Source organism: Mytilus trossulus, chromosome 8 (assembly GCF_036588685.1).
Source record: "Mytilus trossulus isolate FHL-02 chromosome 8, PNRI_Mtr1.1.1.hap1, whole genome shotgun sequence".
NCBI classification, from domain to species: Eukaryota; Metazoa; Mollusca; class Bivalvia; order Mytilida; family Mytilidae; genus Mytilus; species Mytilus trossulus.
In genome coordinates this window covers 4634547-4656458 of record NC_086380.1, presented here as the reverse complement: position 1 = coordinate 4656458, position 21912 = coordinate 4634547, and the positions used below count along the sequence as shown (strand labels likewise).

The 21912-nt window shown below is 34.4% G+C and overlaps 1 protein-coding gene across 1 annotated transcript; it reads left to right on the top strand.

Moving 5' to 3' along the window:
• Positions 1-11437: 11437 nt before the first annotated feature.
• On the top strand, positions 11438-20739 carry LOC134681592 (complement C1q tumor necrosis factor-related protein 3-like). The gene is made up of 2 exons (XM_063541241.1): positions 11438-11744; positions 20145-20739. The coding sequence occupies exons 1-2, from the start codon at positions 11555-11557 to the stop codon at positions 20567-20569; spliced, it is 615 nt and encodes a 204-aa protein (XP_063397311.1). The 5' UTR covers positions 11438-11554; the 3' UTR covers positions 20570-20739.
• Positions 20740-21912: the final 1173 nt, after the last annotated feature.

Genomic DNA, 21912 nt, shown 5'->3' with positions numbered 1-21912 from the left:
AAGATTCTAAAGACAAAATATAGCTTGCATTTAAAACCTGTGTATTATCTAATTCCATATTATTAACATTAACTATGTCCCCGCCAAAATCATGTACAATTATATCATTGTCATCATCATGATCATTTACCAAATCAATTAAAAGATCATTTCTATGGCGTTTACTGATATGCTGTTTATAGCTATTCCAAACCTTTGTACTGAAAGCACATTGGCTTATTTGACAGTGTATGATAAACCTGGGGTCATGTTTGTGTACTCGTACAATATGAATGCAGAAATCTTTATGAGATCTTGTAGTGTAAACACACATAGGACAATAGTACTCCATCAAAAACTTTTACATGTAGGTAAAACTGTATACAATGTATGGCTTCAAACCACCAGTAACGGTTTAAATTAAATGTGTCAAAAACATGTACTTAGATGCATCAATACTTTATGCATTTAACTTCATTTTATTTTTCTACATATTAACAAAAATACTTCAGATGCATAAGATGTGTAACTATTACTTTATATAAAAGACTACCTATCACTTATGTATAAATGCAAATGCAAAGTATTGAAGTCATTTAAGACAGTAAATTGAGACACTTTAATAACCCCATAATATTTTGTAATACAAAAGAACCATGAAACTCTTTCAATAGCATAATATTGTATTGTTCCAAATCTGTGTTACAAAGTATTACAGGTACATGTGCATGCGTGACAATACAGTCGAATTCCTTCTTGGCTCCGAAAATTTCTTTGATTAATTACTATTCTACAGGACCAGGACTGAAATGTATGGTTTGATGCAAACACAAAACATACACTTTCCCACTTCACCTACTGATTCGTTATATTTACCGTAAAAACTGTTTAATACTCTGGTATCCATGGTCAACAATGTAGCCTTCCAAACGTAATGGCGGCAAATATGAATCCAAACGTAAACAAAGTGAAATCTTTGCAGATATTATGACTATACATAATCTGGCAAAACATTATCATCAACAGTCAACAAGATCAACTTTGCATAAATTTAAATTGCAACAATGTCCCATATAAAGATTGTCAAAATTTATCATTTGTGACTCACAGAGACTTGTCAAATGGATTGAACGTATTTTATTGGCTTCGTCATGTAAAACACCGACGTCTTTCAAAGTCCATCAATGGCCTAGAAACATCAGGTCACAGATTTATACTTCTACTTATGAGTGGTATTGAACAAAATCCTTAACCAAGGCATCCAAAATTCCCTTGTGGTATATGTAAAAAAGCTTGTAAACTCCAGTCAATAGCATGTGATGAATGTGATCAGTGGTTGCACAAAATATGTATTGGAATGTCGACAACAGAATTTAGTCGACTTGGTAACAGCAGCGATACATGGAAATGTCCAAACTGTGCCGCACCTAATAATTCATCGATTATTTACTCGACACCTCAACTAGATGAAAACAACACCAATGATCAAATAATAAATCAATCTGAACATCCATCATTAATTCACAGCGAATCAGATATATCTTTTCCATCAACATCCAGCATTACAAACACAACTAGATCAAGCGTTAACACAGAACACGACTCAACTTTTGATATACTACCAGAGTCTAATGGGATCACTACAACTTCACCTATTAAACCCAAATCAAAAACGTTTAACAGAGCAAACAACACAAAGTGCTTACGAATCTTGAATATTAATTTTCAAAGTCTGAGGAAGAAAGGAAAGCTATTAGAGCTTCTCATAATAGATACAGATCCCGATATCATACTGGGAACAGAAACTTGGCTCAATGACACCATATCATCAAGCGAAATACTATCAAATGACCTTGATTATAATATTCAACGCAGAGATAGACCAACTGATCGACATGGGGGTGTTCTCATAGCAGCCAAAAAACATCTACAATTACATGATGTATATAAAAGTAAAAATATTGAAATGATCAGTGGAGTAATAACAACTAACTCAAAGAAAATCACATTGGCATCATACTATAGACCTCCAAATAGAACAGACAACGAGTACCTAGAATATACACAAGATGAATTCAACCGCCTTAAAAATAGCACCAAAAAGAACACCCTTATTATTGGTGGTGACTTTAACATTCCAGACATCAATTGGGAACATTTAGCCATAAATGGTACGCAATATCCATCCAAAGTGAACCAAACCTTCTAGGACATAGTAGCAGACATTAATCTTGAACAAATAGTGGACTTCCCTACAAGAAAAGAAAAAACTCTAGATTTAATTTTGACAAGCCATCCAAGTTTTAAGCAGAGATGTAAACCGATTTCAGCTATTGGTAACAGCGACCACGACATTGTCCTTCTTGATACCTCAATTAAAGCACAAAAACCTAAACCGGTTAAACGTAAAATACAACTATGGAAAAGAACCAACATAGATGAAATACAAAATGAGGTTAGGTTATTTGCTGAAACCTTTAACCAGACGACCTTCACTAATATTGAACACATGTGGAAATATTTCAAAGAAAACATCATGAAAATTATTGATCAGAAAGTACCAACAAAGATGACACCTACAAAGTTTACCCATCCTTGGATCAATACCACCATCAAGCGCCTAATAAGAAGGAAAAACAAGGCCCACAAGAAATCAAGGAAAACAAAGAAAAAGAGAGACAGAGATAGATATAAATACCTCCAACAACAAACACAAATGGAAATAAGAAAAGCATACAAAGAATATATGAATGACATCATTAGTCTCAGTTACACTGAGAAACCGAAAAGATTTTGGTCATTCTTGAAGAGCAAAGGACAGGACTCGGTTGGAGTTGCACCACTCAAAAAAAAAGGAAGGATTCCTTAAAAGCGACAGCCAGAGTAAAGCCAATATCTTAAATGAACAGTTTTGCTCGGTTTTCACAAAAGAAGATGGCAGCACTATTCCCGATAAAGGTCCTAGTTACATCAATACAATGAATGACATCACAGTAACTGAAAATGGGGTATTCAAACTGTTAAAAAAACCTTAACACCAACAAAGCAGCAGGACCAGATGAAATACCAACCAAAAGACTGCAAATAACTGCTGCAGAATTATCACCAATTCTGACAAGAATCTTTCAGTTTTCACTTGATACAGGAGAAGTTCCACAAGATTGGAGAGATGCAAACATAGTGCCACTATACAAGAAAGGGGATACTCACCTAGCGGCCAACTATCGTCCAGTTTCCCTTACCTCCATCACTTGTAAGCTGTTAGAGCATATAGTTCACAGCAGCATAATGAAACATTTTGTTCAACAAGATATACTCTGTGACAACCAACATGGTTTCAGGAAACGCAGATCATGTGAAAGTCAGCTCATCATCACCATCGATCGTATAGCCAAATACCTTTCAAATGGAACCCAGATTGACATCATACTCCTGGATTTTGAAAAGGCATTTGACAAGGTTCCTCATTCAAGACTGCTGTACAAACTCCAATTTTATGGAGTAAGGGGCCGGACAAACTCCTGGATCAGTTCATTCCTATCAAACAGGAAACAACAGGTAGTATTGGAAGGTGCTAGATCTCAACAAGACTATGTTCTGTCAGGTGTGCCACAGGGCACAGTACTAGGTCCTTTATTGTTCCTAACATACATCAATGACATGCCCGGATATACTCAATTAGATGTCCGCCTCTTTGCTGATGACAGTCTACTATACAGGGAAAGTAGTAACGCCAAAGATACAGAACAACTTCAGAAAGACCTTGAAGCATTAGAAAATTGGGAAAAAACATGGATGATGAGATTTAATCCAACAAAATGCAATATTATCCGCATACCACCAAAGAACAAAGAACCTATACAATACCCATACACTCTACATGGACACATACTCGAACCAGTAGATAGTGCTAAGTACTTGGGAGTTTCAATATCAAACAACCTCTCATGGAGCAAACATATCCAGAGTGTTACAGCAAAAGGTAACCGAACACTAGGGTTTGTCAAACGAAACCTTAAAGAATGTACCAGGAAAGTAAAGGCTGCTGGCTATACAACACTCGTGCGACCTGTCATAGAGTATGCTTCTACTATATGGGACCCAACCAACCAAGCAAGCATCAACACACTAGAACTTATACAGAGGAGAGCTGCTAGATTTGTCTATAATGACTACACATCACGCACACCAGGGTGCGTCACTACAATGTTAGAAGATCTTAAATGGGACACATTACAGACAAGACACCGTGACAACAGGCTATGCATGCTCTATCGTATCCAGAATGAGCTGATAGACATCAACAAGAGTACTTAGCTCAAAGGTGGCGACAGTAGAACTCGTGGAGGACACAAGTTTTACCAACAGAGGGTCACCAGTGATGTCTACAGGAACTCCTTCTTTCCAAGAACAATCATGGAATGGAATACATTACCTGTCAGGGTTGCTGAAGCGGGATCAGTGGAAGATTTTTGCTCAGGGCTACAGACAACACATTAATACCAGACTGGACGATTGTACATAATTTTAACCGTAACAAACTGATTTTATTGTAAATACTGTATATAGCCTTAGGGGACTAGATATGTGATGTCACCATGCGTAGTCCCGCAGAGTTTAAACGTTTCATTAAAGGAACCCAACTCTTATATGGAAGAAGAAGAAGATGTATACATTTGTACAATAATTAATACTGACTTGTTTAAAACAAATTATATAAATGAAAAATGGATAAAATGTAGATCTTATAGAATTCTTTACACAAACATTTTTATTCACACTAGCTACTCAATCCACCAGTGTGCCAAAAAAGGGGATTAATGTGTTTAAAAAGTGATACTTGTCAGTAAATATAATTTTCAGTTTGCATGACCGTCTTTAAATATATGACACACACATGATAAATCCATTAAATGTAACAGGTATTGAAAGAACACAAAAGATATGCCTATGCTTTGTTTTTTGAAAGTCTGCACTGTCTGGTACAGTGTACATGCACTTGTACTGGTTGTACTTGTTCTCTTCTTACTTGGGTATATTTTCAGATCTGTAATGGATCTGGAAACAAAAATATTACTGTAAAATAATCGGGTATATGTTCAAATATTCAGTATGAATATTTCAGCTGGAGTGTTTATATTTACATCGGAAATGACGGTTGTAACAGTCATGTCGATGACGGTGAACAAGTTGAAAAGTATTCCGTTCGGAGAACACGTGACATCCACCCCCCTTTATCATGTTTATTATAATTAACTAAGTTGAATCCTTTTTAATTCCAAATTATAAGAATAAAAGCCATCACAAATGATAAAAAAGTTTTTTTGATTATATAAGTATTTAACAAAAGATAGGGATATATGTATTAACCACTATCAAGCCATCCGGCATCACATGTGATGGAAACGCGCGGCAACTCTTTGAACTTGTCATGCCAAGACTCAGAGATTTCATGTTATTGTCTCTAGACAGACAAGCATCACACAGAATTATATATAAAAGGAAATACTTACATTTTAGTTGATAAAGTTGTATTTAAATCTGTGTTTGCTTGTTTTCTTTGACGTGTTGACCACTTTCTGACTATTATAGTTGTGATTCCAACTTTTGAAAAGATGGAGCGTTTCGAAAAAGGCGGTAAAATTTCAGCATCCTGTCACGTGCTAATTGAGAAGAGATTAATGGGTGTGTTAATCTGTGTGCATGCTGTTTTCACATCCGTGTTAAAGATTAATTTGTTCTTATCCCAATAGTTGGTTTCTGAATAATTACGTTTTCAATTAATGTCATATTAAGATTTATAAGATATGCCTAATTTTGCTAAATCTTTATGTGTACAAAGAAGATAATTGGTTCTTGACTCTGTTGGATTCGTTAATGATGTTTTTTTTCATTTTTCTAAATTATTTAATGAAAGTTTTAAAATAAAACTAAAAAACGATAGTATTGAATACATATTAAATCATCGTAAACAAGTGTTCTACAAAAAACATACAATGTACTTCAATGTGCTGAAACAAAAAATTTAGACTTGCATCTATCAATACCTTTTAACACTTCAACGTGTTATTCCGGGCCACAGTGTTAATAACAATTACTCTTTAACACACATGGTGAATATTTTTTAACACTAGTGTATTCATTTTCACACTTTCACGTGTTAAACTTTAACACTATTTTTTACAGTTCAATCGATTTCAAGCAGGGATTCCAGTGCTTCTTTGGGAATAAAAAACTTGTTATTACTCTTAGTCAAAATATTGCTACTGAAATGAACACAAGCTATTCTTAATTCCATTATTTTTCTCCTGTCGTTCATACCTGAATATGCGAAATCTTGTAGTGACAACTTACAAATTAAGCCAGAAGTTATTTTTTCCTGGTGAAAAATGCCAATTTGGGAACGTAAACCACACCGATTTAAAACTGCTTCCATTTCTTCCATTTTCATTTAATCCCGACTTTTACTTCTGTACATCACCATAATGATACAACCACGGAACATAAAGTTGAACGAACCGAATATAATACCGATGCTTTTACTGAACATAATGAATAATCTATACCGAATATAAAGAAACCGGGACTACTGAAGGTATTACATAATGTAATGCAAATTATATTGAATCTACTGAACATAATGTCGAAAGTACTGAACATAATGAAAAATGTACTGAATATAACGTCAGAAGTACCGAACATAAATTAAATACCACTGCATATAATAATGAAACTACTGAACATAATAACCAAAGCACCGAATATAATGTAAAAACTACTAAACATATATAATAACTACTGAACATAATAGGATATCTACTGAACATAATATACATACTACCGAACATAATGCATAAAGCACCGAACATATTAAACAATCAACATCAGAAGACAGTCATGGCGTTCCATACCAAGCCCTGAAATCTGTGATATTCTTGTGTATAAAATTATGAAAGAAATTCTTTCTAAGTTTGAACATTGAAAAATATTCTTTTCTATGGAAGGTATCGTGATGATATTATATTAATACATCACGACGATATTGACATGATTAAGGAATAATTAGAGTTTGCAAATATTCATCAGCCGTTCCTTAAATTTACACTACAGAAATAATATATCTTGATCACTGATGTTAATATTTTCAAAGGAACTTTAGATGTGAAAACGCACTTCAAATCAGCGAACTCATTCCTATATCTACATCGCACAAGCTGTCATAATCGACACGTGTTTGCAGGTTTCATAAAGAGCCAGATTAGAACATCAATTCCTATATGACTATATCTACATCGCAAAAACTGTAATAGTGGGCACGTTTTTGCAGGTTTCATAAAGGGCGAGGTCAGCAGATACATTAGAACAACAATTCCGATATCTACATCGCACAAGCTGTAATAGTGGACACGTGTTTGAAGGTTTCATAAAGGGCGAGGTCATCAGATACATTAGAACTACAAATAAAGCTGATGTGTTATAGCTTTTGAATTTACTTGGAGTTCGGTATTTTTGTTGTTTTACTTTTTACAGAATATTTTGTTACAGAAAATATGCATGTACTTTGAGATTATTTTGGTTGTCAGAAGAAAATATGGTGCAGTTTTTGCAGAAATCAAGATGAAAGGTTACATGTCGTTTTCAAGGAAAAACAAAAATGAATATCTAATTCCAATTTAAATACCCTTTTTACAGTAGAATGATTGACAACTTGAATCTGTGTTCTTCCTAATTCAATTTTTCATCCAAAAAGTGGAAACCCGTCATTAAATGAGTTGTCCGAGTACACGTATGCGACTTTACAAAAAGGGGGGTAGTTATCAGTTTAAAATGATGTATTTTTTTTCAAGTAATAAGAACAACGGCCGTCAAAACCTTACAAAATTATAGAAAATTATGAACAAATATGTATTTGTTAATATAACCATCTAGTATACCTCAATGAAAGTCGAATTTAAGTTTTGGCCATATACGTTGAATTCGGTACATGCAAAACTGGCAACAAAACTTATTTCAAAACAGACTTAAAATTGAGTTTTACAATGTCATGACGATTTCTATGAAATAAAAGGTATTTATAGGAATATAAATCATTGTAAAATAGACTAACAACTTTAAAAAAGATATGTTTTCTGATAGAACCGCCTTTTATTCGCTTAAAAATGGAGAAAGTTTCGGTTATTCAATCCTCAACTAAGTGACGTAAGATAATTTTTTTGTCTATGCAGGATAGTTTAACATAGCACTAAATATACTTTACTTTAATCAGTAATTCAGACCTCAAATGACTTTTGTAATGTGAGAACGTTATTACCATGTTCTGACCCTTGGCTTGAATACTTATCTTCGTCCAAGGAAGGTTTAGCAAATCTCGAATGTCAGTATTGGTCCAAAGTTTTAAAGAACACGACAAAATTCTTAAGCCACGAATCCTATAATAATATTGCTAATATTAATGTCAAGCTTCGGACATTAAACCTGTTGTGCATTGGAATAGAGTGGTGGTCAAATTTTTGTGTACCACATGTAGCGAGCTTTTATCCAGCATCATTGAACATTAATTTCAAAACATTTCGTCATTGCAAAATACACTTTTGCCATATCAATCTATAAATGGGGGACATAAAACAAGTGTAACATCAGTGCACCTATAGGACAAATGTCAAATGAACCCTGTCCAGAAAGGAATGTCTCGTCCTGCTGCTTGCAACTAAAAATAGCTCTAAACAAAAGTCAAGAAAAAATCCATCTCTGATCGACAGTATACACTTGCCATGATCACATGACTGTAGTCTGTTTCCGATTGTCGTGATCGTTCTGCTCTACAGTCTGGTCTGTATAATTGATTTGATAATTGAACTAGGGTTAGAATTTATATCGCACTGCTGATGGTAAAAAACTTGCTTCTGTAAATGTCCTTGTAATTCATGATTAAAGTTTGAACCCGGCCAGTACAGGTTTACAGTGACTGTATGCGGGAGAAAGGAAGAAAGACCACGTTCACAATTTGTCTTACCTTTATTTTTCTCTCATTTTATGAATAAAAATAAAAATAAACCTTTCAAATGTAGAGTTCATAAGATAAAAATATTCCCTATGGAACCCTCCCCCCTTTTTAGCTCACCTGGCCCCTTTGGGCCAGGTGAGCTTTTCTCATCACTTTGCGTCCGTCGTCCGTCGTCGTCGTCGTCGTCGTCCGGCGTCATCTGTTAACTTTTACAAACATCTTCTCCTTTGAAACTACTGGGTCAAATTTAACCAAACTTGGCCACAATCATCATTGGGGTATCTAGTTTAAAAAATGTGTCCGGTGTCCCGGTCAACCAACCAAGATGGCCGCCATGGCTAAAAATAGAACATAGGGGTAAAATGTAGATTTTGGCTTATATCTCTGATACCAAAGCATTTAGAGCAAATCTGACGGGGTTAAATTGTTTAACAGGTCAAGATCTATCAGCCCTGTAATTGAATCGGACAACCCGTTGTTAGGTTGCTGCTCCTGAACTCGTAATTTTAAGGAAATTTTGCCGTTTTTTGTTATTATCTTGAATATTATTATAAATAGAGATAAACTGTAAACAGCAAAAAATGTACAGCAAAGTAAGACCTAAAAATAAGTCAACATGACCAAAATGGTCAATTGACCCCCTAAGGAGTTATTGTACTTTAAAGTCATTTTTTACAATTTTCATAAACTTTGTAAATTTTTACTAACATTTTCCACTGAAACTACTGGGCCAAGTTCATTATAGATAGAGATAATTATAAGCAGCAAGAATGTTCAGTACAAACACATCACAATCACCAAAACACAATTTTGTCATGAATCCATCTGCGTCCTTTGTTTGATATTCACATAGACCAAGGTGAGCGACACAGGCTCTTTAGAGCCTCTAGTTTTTGGTGCTCTCCATTTTCAACCCTCGAATTAAGCTTTCCAATCTAATTAAAATTAAAACCTTGCTTTCTAACCAATTTATTCATGTAACGGACCGGCAACTTTCTTTTTTCAATAAGAAAATATACAGTGCCGTTATACACATGCATGTTGTATGCTTTGAGTCCCCGCCCGAAAAGAAAGAAATCGTCTTAATTCCAAGATACTATATTCCTGCATCACGTGATTTTTACCAGGTGGAGCTTACATTAGAATAAATACCGGATATGAAAAGTGAAACTGCAATTCAAAACAAAATCCGAAGGCACATAGAAGCAAAAGAAGATTATTTTCGGCAAAGGGTGTCGGGGTAATAATCTCGGTGTTCAAAATATACATGAAATATTTGCCACTGCCCCTTGTCTGTTCTATGAATTCGAGCCCTGAGTTTTCTATCTGTTACATGCCAAGAAATCCTCGCTAAAAATTCCGGTCGACCCCCTACCGCACCCATTAAGATTTGATTTCATTCAACAAATTAATGTATGACCTGCATGTGCGTGTCGCTTAGAACACGGCCATATACTAAATGGTAAATATTAAACATCCATTTAATTTGCTCTATGGGATGTTCGCAAAATTTTATCGGAGGCAATTTCGTGGCATGGTTCATGAGGTCTAAGTCTATATCTGAACAGTTTATGTCTGTTATGAAACTTTGTGCTGAGGGGAGATCTTTGGTAGTCTCAGTAAATATATTCATAATTTAACTCAGGATGACATAGAGTTTGATAAATGACAGAGACTCTTCCGTTTTGTTGAACATCGTATGTTGATCTCGGAGATGTCTTTTGATGGTTCCTTGTGTTGTTTAGTTCGTGGTTCATTGACTTTCCCTTAATTCGTATATAGCATGCTTTTATTTCAATCACAAACAGCCAAAACTTTGCTTATAGTTTGCTAAAAAGGGGTGACATTTGGTCATTTTTGTTTGCCGGGTGTGGTTCATTGACTTTCCCTGAATTCGTCTATAGCATGCTTTTATATCAATCACAAACAGCCAAAACTTTGCTTATAGTTTGCTAAAAAGGGGTGTCATTTGGTCATTTTTGTTTGCCGGATCTTGATGAGTCGACTTTAATTTAAAGAGAAGCGAAAGATATCGAAGTAACATTCAAACTAGCCATAGCAAAAAAACCAGAAAAGATCGAAAGGCAAACAACAATATACAAAACATAATGTAGAAAACTGAAGACAACTCGAGCAACATGAGCCCAACCACAAACCGGTATTCTTCCTAACTAAAACATATATTCCTCATAACTGTAAGTACTTGTAGATCTTTATAACCTGATCAAGATATGAAAAGTACAAGGATCTAGGTCAAACTCTTTACTGTTTACCATTGCAGTATCAAGTTAAATCGTTGTTATTTTTGCTTCTGAGTGAGTGCTTTTTAATATAATAAATGTGGCGTAAACACTTAATTTTAACAATTTTCCTCAATAATTCTTTAGTTACATCATCTAAAATTAATGGTTATGTTTTTCTTGTTTCGATGACTCTAGCAGAGGTTGTGCATTTCAAAAAAATATTTCAATTCACAAGACGCCTCCCTGTGTGTGCACGTGATCTTGTCGAAACTACAACCCTAGGCTTAAAGAAGAGTGGTCGCTTGTTAATCAGTTTAGTTAACGTTGTATGCAGACACTGTTCATAATGATCGATACGTGTTCACTGTTTCTACTCTTGGGACTCCTTGTATCATATGGAGAAAATACAAAAGCAATTCAAAACATTACCTTGGACGGAAGAACATTGGTAACAATTGATATGTTGGATGCTTTGAGGAAAAATTTGACGGACTTAGCAACAGAACTAATCGAACAGAGTAAGTATTGCTATTTCAAATTCTACCCTTCTTCTTGTGGGTATAGTATAATGTTTTTGTGCATATATGTGTAGGACTCTGAACCGCGATGGTCCCGCTAAAGTGCGTTTTTGATCATGCTGAAGTGCGATGGTGACATTGTGGAAAAACATAAACTCAAGGGTATATAACCTGTATATAAATTTAAAACAGTCATGGTAAATGGTCATTGCATTTCCAGTCCTAACTGTTACGATGTAGTGTACTTGGTAAATAGCCAAGACAACAAAAAAGGCAGTCGTTCATACAATCGTTCAGAATTGACCACTATATAAGCTACATACGAAGGTTATTTTCCTTTACAACCAGAACTAATTGCAATGACTGAAAAACGTTGAAGTTGTTTGAAATGCAAATACTTCTTGATTAGTCAGAACGAAACAAAATAAGCGAAACATCTATACGACTGCAGTGAATGAGGACAAACAATAAGATAGATCGCCCGGTAGATGGTTTTTACTGCAACTGGAGAAAATATTGAATGTCTGGTATTTCTATATACTAACTAATATAAACTCTCATAATAATTTGACATCAGTATATACGTTTTAAACTAGTAATTACGCATCTAATAGACAATCGCACATCAGCGAAAGGTCCAGCGCACGTCGGCGTAGAACATCGCATTTCTGCGTGACTATCGCACTTCACACTGGTTCTCCGTTAAAGCGCCCAACGTCAGAGTAAAACATGAACATTCTCATAGTATATTCTATCAACACTATAAATATCAGCATGTAATATGGTACCGTTTATTTGTAATGATCGATACAGTTTAGATGAAAAAAAATAAAAAAATACATTTAACGTCATTTTACTTCCTTTGACGTCGTTATTTTCAATACCAAAATGCTAAAAACTTTTTTTTCATCAATTCACGTAAAGTTTCATTTTTGGTGTTCGTGTTAGTTCATATCAGTCTTATACAAAGGAAGAAAAATATCAATTTTATCGTATTAAAATGCTTTGGACCCGAATATGCATATCAGTAATTCGCCACTGAATCCTTATCTTTGTCATCATCATCATCAATTAGTTGTCAATCTGTGTTATCATGACTTATCATTGATGTGGTCATACTTATATTGAAATTTTTTTTATAAATCAACTGTTTCAATTTCAAAATGCACATTAACGCATGAGTCCCTTGCTTTGAAAATTTCTTTCGAAGCCGAAACACCACCCTTGTATCTTTGATTCGTAACTTCCTTTGATATTCATTAATACCTTTTTGTACATTGCATCGGAAATTTGAAGAAAAAAATAAGGAGAGAAACTAGACTTGTCTATTAGTTTTTTGTACAGACCAATGGGAGTATGTATCGTATAAGGTCACAAACACACTATATAACTGATACTATCTGACCAAAGTTTAAACGAATCACTTATTTGATATTGTTTACAGTTATCATTATACTGCAAGTTTAGAGAAGGTATGATTTATTGATTGATGTTTTCTGAACGTTCAGTGGCAAATATTTGATATAGATTTTGGACCGGGAGAAGAATATTCAAATAAAGAGCTGCGCTATAAGCGCATGATACGCCCGTTTATGCTTTAAATGAGTCCTACATATGTATATATGATCTTTCTTTCTCATCAAAGTCGTAAAAGCTTGATTGATTGATTGATTGATAGATAGATGCCACATTCAACAACTGTGTGCTATTTCGTGCCCGTCAGTTGTTTTTTTCAGTGGTGGAGGAAGCCGAAGTGCCCGGAGAGAAAACCCGACCATCGGAAAACTGACAACCCTGGTCAATTAAGTTTGGAGGCGAGCGCCCCTGTCACGTGTGAAATTCGAACTCACAACCTCAGTCTTGACAGGCGAGTGATACGGAAGTTTGACTACTTAAACCACTCCCACCTAGGCTCCCTTTTTTAAACGATCCCCTTTTGGAATATTGTAATATTACACAAGAAGTACTGAAAACTCACGCCTCTAATTGTTCTTTGCTTGTGATAATGTTTAGACATATATTTATTTTATTCAATGTCCTGTTGCTTTATTGAGATATTTGTGTTACCCGCTTAGCCAATGTGTTAGAGTTTTAGAATGTGTTTAGTATGTTAATAACAGAAAATAGTCTTAAATGCATTACTGGACAAGAAATAGTATTTAAATATAAAAAATATATATGTGGTATGATTGCCAATGAGACAACTCTCCACAAGAGACCAAAATGACACAGAAATTAACAACTATAGGTTACCGTACGTCCTTCAACGATGAGCAAAGCCCATTCCGCATAGTCAGCTATAAAAGGCCCCGAAATGACAATGTAAAACAATTCAAACGAGAAAACTAACGGCCTTTTCTATTTTAAAAAATGAACGAAAAACAAATATGTAACATATAAACAAACGACAACCACTGAATGCAGGCTCCTGACTTGGGACAGGCACTTACATACATAATGTGGCGGGGTTAAACATGTTAGCGAGATCCAAACCCTCCCCCTAACCTGGGACAGTGGTATAGCAGAACAACATAAGAACGAACTATAAAAATCAGTTAAAAAAGGCTTAACTCATCAGATGGACAAAAATACAAGTAGACGTGGCCGGGTACTTGTACATCCCAACAACAAACAGACACTAGGATCAGATCTTAGAGTACTAGCAGTTAACTGACATTTAGTTCAAAGCCACTAACAACTAATAAAAAAATCATGCATCTTAGACTAAATCATCAATCCGTACACATCCAACATCCAATGGATTTAGTGTAAAGACGTCATAAACAGTCAGAGAAAAACATGACCTTGTACAATGCCAAGATACAGGTATCGACAGATGGTAGATCCATGAATGTGTATATGTATAAAACATACTAGTAATATTTAATTTGCTTTTAATTTACTGATGACAAAATCAATATTTATACCAATAAAAACAATATTTAATGATCTTATTACAGTGTTGAATTGGTAACCTTTTAGAATAAGTTTATTTAAAGGGGCGATAAGTTTACATGTTTTTAAAGGCAACATGGACTGCACGTTCATTTTGCATAGTGAACCTTTAAATAAAATACATCTGACTGTCAATCGTTGGGTTATTCACATAATTACACTTGTTTACTCTGGTATTGAACTATTTAAGGGAGATGTAGGCATTCGTCAATAAGGCAGCAACTGGGTGACAAAACAACATACCGGAATAGTATCTTTAGAATCATATTCAAAACAGTGTGGTCCTGGCCATTGATTGACGACCTAAATTATCCCATTGACTGGGACAGATTAGGTGAACGTTTGTCGGTAACGACCATTGCTCACTTCTTACTTACTATAGAATTTAAACTGTGGGGTCACCAAAGGTTCTTAACGCCTTTAATAATAAAATAATTCGAAAAACTATTCAGGAATAACCTTTATGTTTTGATTTATATTATTGATATAAATCAACACATCGTATTATTCCGGTTTTGTTTTTCGAATTGCTTTATTTATGTGTTGAGAACCTTTGGTGACCCAACAGATTCAGTGTCTTTAACAAGTACATAGTGAGCAGCGATTGTTACCGACAAACGTTCACCTAATCTGTCCCAGTCAATGGGATAATTTAGGTCGTCAATCAATGGCCAGGACCACACTGTTTTGAATATGATTCTATCAAAAAAGATCAAGTGGTTATATTATGTGTGTATGTAACCTCGTATTTTTACCTTTTCTTTCAACTTTTCGTCGTTTTATTTATAGACATTTGTCTTTTCTGATTACACACACACTATTATACCCTGTATCATTCAGTGCACATGCGTTACATGTTTGATAATTTATTTTTAGTTGGTTATGTATAATTGTGGATTCATTTATTTTCAGGAATTTATTTTCAAGAATTCCAATTTTCGTGGATTAAGGAAAACTTATTTGTTCGTGGATATTTATTTTCGTGGTTTTTCCGAAGTCTCCATACAAGCCTAAGGAAAATTTGTCATTCGTTCCTTGGTTGAGCATTCAATTTCGTGGTTTAACTGTACCCACGAAATCCACGAAAATTGGTATCCAATGAATAATAATGAATCCACAGTTTATTATGTTAGTTGTTTTTTTTTATTGATTCCTAAGTTCAAAGATTCATAACTCCTACAAAAGTCAACTGATGAAAATTTCTTCTGGATGTGCACATTCACATATTTTGTTCTCATTATCTACAAAGTTTCATGAAATTTTGTTGTGTGTTTTCATAGAAGTTGCGATGACTAACTGTTGCAGCCAGTAGTATATCTAGACCGACATTTTAAGTTAAAAGGGGTCTGACGACTAGAAACATAATTGAATCATAATTACCTGTCGATATGTAAAGTCCTAACTATTTACAAAGTTTCATGAAATTCTGTTGTGTGGTTTCAGATGAGTTGTGGTGACAAACTGTTGCAGTAGTATATTTATACCAATATTTAAAGTTCAACGATATGCACATCTACATAGTATGTCCTAATTATCTACAAGGTTTTATGAAATTCTGTAGTGTGGTTGCAGAAAAGTTGCAATGACAAGAACAGGACTGACGGGCAGACCGACGGACAGACTGACGGATGGACTAACGGACAGACTGACCACTAACAGACAAATCGACTGCATGACGGACGGACTGACGGACAGACGGGTCAAAAACATTATAACTTTGTTCCGTGGGGTATAATTAAGGATAAATCTGACTTACAATTTCGTTTTGCAATTGGAAAGTGTAATCACCAAAAAATCATCCAGTTAATGCACTCCTATAAAAATAAAAGAAGTTAACTCACTCGATGGAAAAAATACCATTCATTTTACAAGCTTATATCTTAACTTGTTGCTGGAAAATATACAACTTAATTATACTAAAAACAAGACGAAATATTGAATCGGCTGTTGATTGTTGTGGTTCCAACTCCTGTTTCGAATCAATTAAGTTCTGTAAGGTCAGAAAAAAAGTTAAATCACAAAAATATTGAACTCCGATGAAAATTCAAAACGGAAAGTCCCTAATCAAATTGCAAAATCAAAAGCACAAACACATCAAACGAATAATTAAACAACAATTGTCATATTTCTGACTTGGTACAGGCATCTTCTTATGTAGAAAATGGTGGGTTGAACCTGGTTTTATAGCGCTAAACCTCTCACTTGTTTGACAGTTGCATCAAATTCCATTATATTGACAACGATGCGTGAATAAAACAAACAGACATAATAGGTAAAAATGTCAAAATAAGCAGTCAACACCGTGTCACAATTTTAATCACAACAAAAATTTAACTAAGAAGCACAAAAAAGCTTATATCACATTTAACAACCTCCATCATTGCTTACTTATTTTTGTATTTTATTTATGTATGCCAAATCAACCCATAAAGGATCGAGGGACTTTAAGCACTATGACCGAATCGTAATTTTAACATTAACTCTGGCGTAGAATCGCGTGTTTGACGTCAGAATGTAAACGTCACACAGGTAGAGATATAAAATAACTTCGTCGTTCAAAGTATGCAAAAAATTTAATAGAACAATAACACAATGGCGGGATGTTTAAAGTACAGACATTTATTAATGGCGGGATGTTTAAAGTACAGACATTTATCAATGCGATATTTAAAGAATGGACAAAAATGCGAGATTAATTATTTTGATTTCATAAAATCTGTAGATATCAGAATGCCAGTTCTTATTATTGCAACACTCATCTAGTCGCATTATTCGCATGAATAAAAACCTTTCAATAATTTCGGAATTTACAGAAGTTATGTGCTGGCTTCCGAAGCTGCACAAAACACCTAACGAATATAGATTTATTTCGTCTTCAAGCCATTGTTCCACTTCTAAACTATCTATTTTACTTACTAGTACACTTGCTACAATCAAAAACCTCATAATAAATTGTTCAAATGAGGCCTTTGAAAATAGTGGAATTAATTACTTTTGGAGGTTCAAAAATACGTTGGAAGTACTTGATAAATTGCATGCTTATATTGGTGATTTTGAATCTGTTCAAAGTTTGATTTTCTACCTTATATACCACTTTGCCCCATATTAATATTGAGAAAAAAGCACACACCTTATTAAAACGGCATTTAAAAGTCAGAATGCGAATATATATGTTCAAACTCTTTAAGGTCATTTTTTAGTAACAACAAACAAAAGAACTATGTCAATTGGACATGCTTTGATACTATAACTGCCCTTGAATTTTTACTATATAGATAACATTTTTGTTCGCTTTGCAGATTCCGTATATCGTCAAGTTATCGGAATTCCAATGGGGAATAACTGTGCACCACTTATTGCGAACATGTTTCTGTATTGTTATGAGTTACAATTTATGACTAAAATCAGCAAAGACACATCGAAACAACATCTTATAAAAAAATTATAATGATAATACTTTAAGATATGTGGATGAAATATTGGCTCTCATTAATGACGACTTCAGTATGTACACTAAAGAGATTTATCCTGTTGAACTAACTTTAAATAAAAAGCTAATACTAACAATGAACACTGCCCTTTCCTGGATCTTGATATCTATATCATTAACGGGAAGCTAAATACCAAAATTTATGATAAAAGAGATGATTTTTCATTTCCTATTGTTAATTATCTATTATAAGATGGTGACGTTCCCTTGTCACAATCTTATGGTGTTTATATATCTAAACTTGTACGATTTGCTTGTGTAATTAACAACGAATAAGATTTAAGCGAAAGTATTCTATGTATTACTGAAAATTATTACACCGGGGTTTTCGATATCACAAACCAAAACATTTACTAAATTTTATCATCGGTACTAGGACAACATTCGTAAATATAAATCGACACGCAGACATCGTATACGTTCAGGTATTTCACATCCAATCTTTTATAGTAATATTTTTTACAACGCACAAAAATGTCGGCATTCACCTCAAAAGCTTACAAAACCTTTAAACAGACTTGTTAAGAAGGGATATAGTTACGATACTGTTGTCAGGTAATTAAAGGTGGCATATTTTGGCTTTATTATTGATTCACTTATATAGGGCCTTTGCATCGGAAATAAACACATTTATTCTAAAACCAGTTGTTGGCATGATACGGCTTATGTTCTCATATATTTTATGATGGTATGATACTAAACCCCTAACGGGAGGGATTATGCTTGATATTCATATGATGAAGACATAATCTTTCTATCAGTTTAATTGAGGTATGGAGCTGGCATGTCAGTAACTGCTAGTAGTTCTTTGTTAATTTATGTATCATTGTCATTTTGTTTATAGATATAGGAAGATGTGGTATGAGTGCCAATGAGACAACTCTCAATCCAAGTCACAATTTATAAAAGTAAACCATTATAGGTCAAGGTACGGTCTTCAACACGGAGCCTTGGCTCACACAGAACAACAATCTATAAAGGGCCACAAAAAATTACTAGTGTAAAACCATTCAATCGGGAAAACCAAAGATCTAATTATATAAAAAAACGAGAAACGAGAAACACTTATGAACCACATCAACAAACGACAACTACTGAACATCAGATTCCTGACTTGGGACAGGTGCAAACAATTGCAGCGGGTTTAAACGTTTTAATGGTACCAAACCTTCATGCTTATCTGAAACAATAGTGTAACATCACAACATAGAAAGACACACTATAAAATATCAATTGGAATGGCTTAACTCAATCAAAAGACGTAGTAACACAAATGAACATACACTGAACGAAAAAAATTGATCTATGATACAAAGTTAATAAAAATAAGGGATGAATAATTAAAGTCAAAGTATTATACCGCTGTGAAATGCTAAACAATTTCAGAAAAACTTCAACTTTGAAAAGAAAAATTACGCCATTTGTAAAATCAAAATTAAACACAGGTAAATGAAAATAATTTTGTTGTTAAGTATACTTCTTTTCTGTAGGTATAACCTTTCTTTAGTTTCTTTTTATTTACCTATACTGACATCGGACTGACTTATTTTAAACTGAGTTTTATTGTGCGTATTGCTGTGTTTGTTTTTTCTACATTAGCTAGAGGTATAGGGGGAGGGTTGAGATATCAAAAAACATGTTTTACCCCGCCGCATTTATGCGCCTGTCCCAAGTCAAGTGCCTCTGGCCTTTGTTAGTCTTGCATGATTTTTGATTTTACTTTCTTTTATATATTTCGGAGTTAAGTATGACGCCCAATGGCATTATCACTGAACAGAAGTACACATTTTTGTTAAGGGGCCAGCTGAAGCACGCCTCCGGGTGCGGGATTTTCTCGCTGTAATGAAGACCCATTGGTGGCCTTCTGCTGTTTTCCGCTGTTTGGTCGGATTGTTGTCTCTTTGACACATTCCCCATTTCCATTCTCAATTTTATTATATCTATATTTGTTTCAGATTCTAAGATGAACGAGCCGGTTTTCTTCCATGCAAAGATGCCTGCAGCTCAAGTAGATTACAACAAAAACTCCATTGTGAAATTTAGCAGTATTTTAAACACTGATGGAAATATTTTTAACCATGGAGACAGTGTTTTTGTTTCACCTGTTACTGGCGTTTACTTATTTTCCTGGACAATGCTTACCTACAGTGGGAAATCCATTAGTACTGAATTACGAGTAGACAATGTTGTCAAGGCAACACTCCATGCAAGTCTCGGTATGGCTGTTGGACATGTATCGGTCAGCAAAACTGCTATTTGTAGAGTAGCTAAGAATGAGCACGTGTGGATACAGACTGGTGATTCTTACATAGGAAATGGTTTTGACTACGATGCCGGAAGTTCGAGTTCATTCATGGGTGCTCTCATATACAAGATTTAAACACACGAATCGAAAGATACGTTTGAAATGGATTTACAATTTCATTACGATGACCATCAGTTTACTAGTCACTTGCTTTTCTTATATCTTGTACTTTGTGGTATAATCGTGTTTTTATAAACTGACATCCATAATGTTCCATTAACATGATTAAATCCATATATAAATTATTGTTTTATTATTTTATTTATAAATATATAATAGTATATGTAACCTTTTGACAAGGATGGAATACGGAGATATGGAGTATTGAATCAATTTGAATTGTAAAGTTGAGTCATCTCTTCAAAAATAGAGGGATGCTATTAAGATTGGGTTGATGGCTTTTTCACAGATTACTTTAGATAATGTTTCCTATATTTGTCTAAGTCACGAGTAACACCATGGATGGCACTAGTGGAGCAAGGACCTTTTCAGATCACCTGAGTATATTTCCGATTGTTGGTGGTGTTTATATTGCTATAAATCTTTAGTTTTGTGTATTGTTTTTATCATGTTTTGGACCAATTTTCGGCGCAGTAAACTGAAGTACTTTCATTATAATATTCAGAAATGAATTTGAATATGTATTATGACCGTTTATTTTTTCTGCTATTTTTATAAACCTAAGACCATTAATGCTTTTAGATCTTTTATGATGCAGTGAATACAAAATTTAGAAAAATTATCAAAAGTTCATTTTCACCTGTATGTATAATTATTTCATATTTTTCTACACCTGATCAGTTCATCCCTCAGTTTGGGAAAGATTGTTTAGTAGATACCGTATTGTTTGTCCAATCACACTGTTCAGCTACACTGACTTAAGTAGGGTACACGAAAGAGCAACCTAAATCCTGGAATGTAAATACTACCGTGCCACCTTAAGGGCTGCGTTCATGGCTATGATGTTGCCGGTCTTTCTTTTGACTTTATGTTTGTGATTGCCATTGACATCTTTCTTTTTGGAAAAAAGTAGAACTGGTTCCAATTCTCTCCTTTGTCATTTCTTGTAGTCTACCACTGCATACTTGCACTGAAATATACTTCCCAAGACTCGCCATGTTTGGTCATTGCTTTTAGTTGTGTACTGATGCAATACAATAGACAACTAATGAGTTCGATGCATTTTCGTCAAAAACTTTGGTTTTAGTGAACATCATTCGTGCGTTTAGGGCAATCGTCACTTCCGTTTCCATGTTGAGCGAGTGGTTTGAAAACTATGATGATATTGCAGGAATTATTCGGCAAATTGAATTCTCACGATGTTATTAATGAATTCTGATTAAGTACCTACAGAACTGACACTATTTCTTGTTATCCTGCACAATGACGATCACTAAGACGCTTGATGAACGTTAATA

Coding starts and splice junctions, on each gene's coding strand:
- LOC134681592 (XM_063541241.1), top strand. CDS start 11,555: ATGCAGACACTGTTCATAATGATCGATACGTGTTCACTGTTTCTACTC. Junction 11,745..20,144: donor AACAGAACTAATCGAACAGA/GTAAGTATTGCT, acceptor TATTTGTTTCAG/ATTCTAAGATGAACGAGCCG.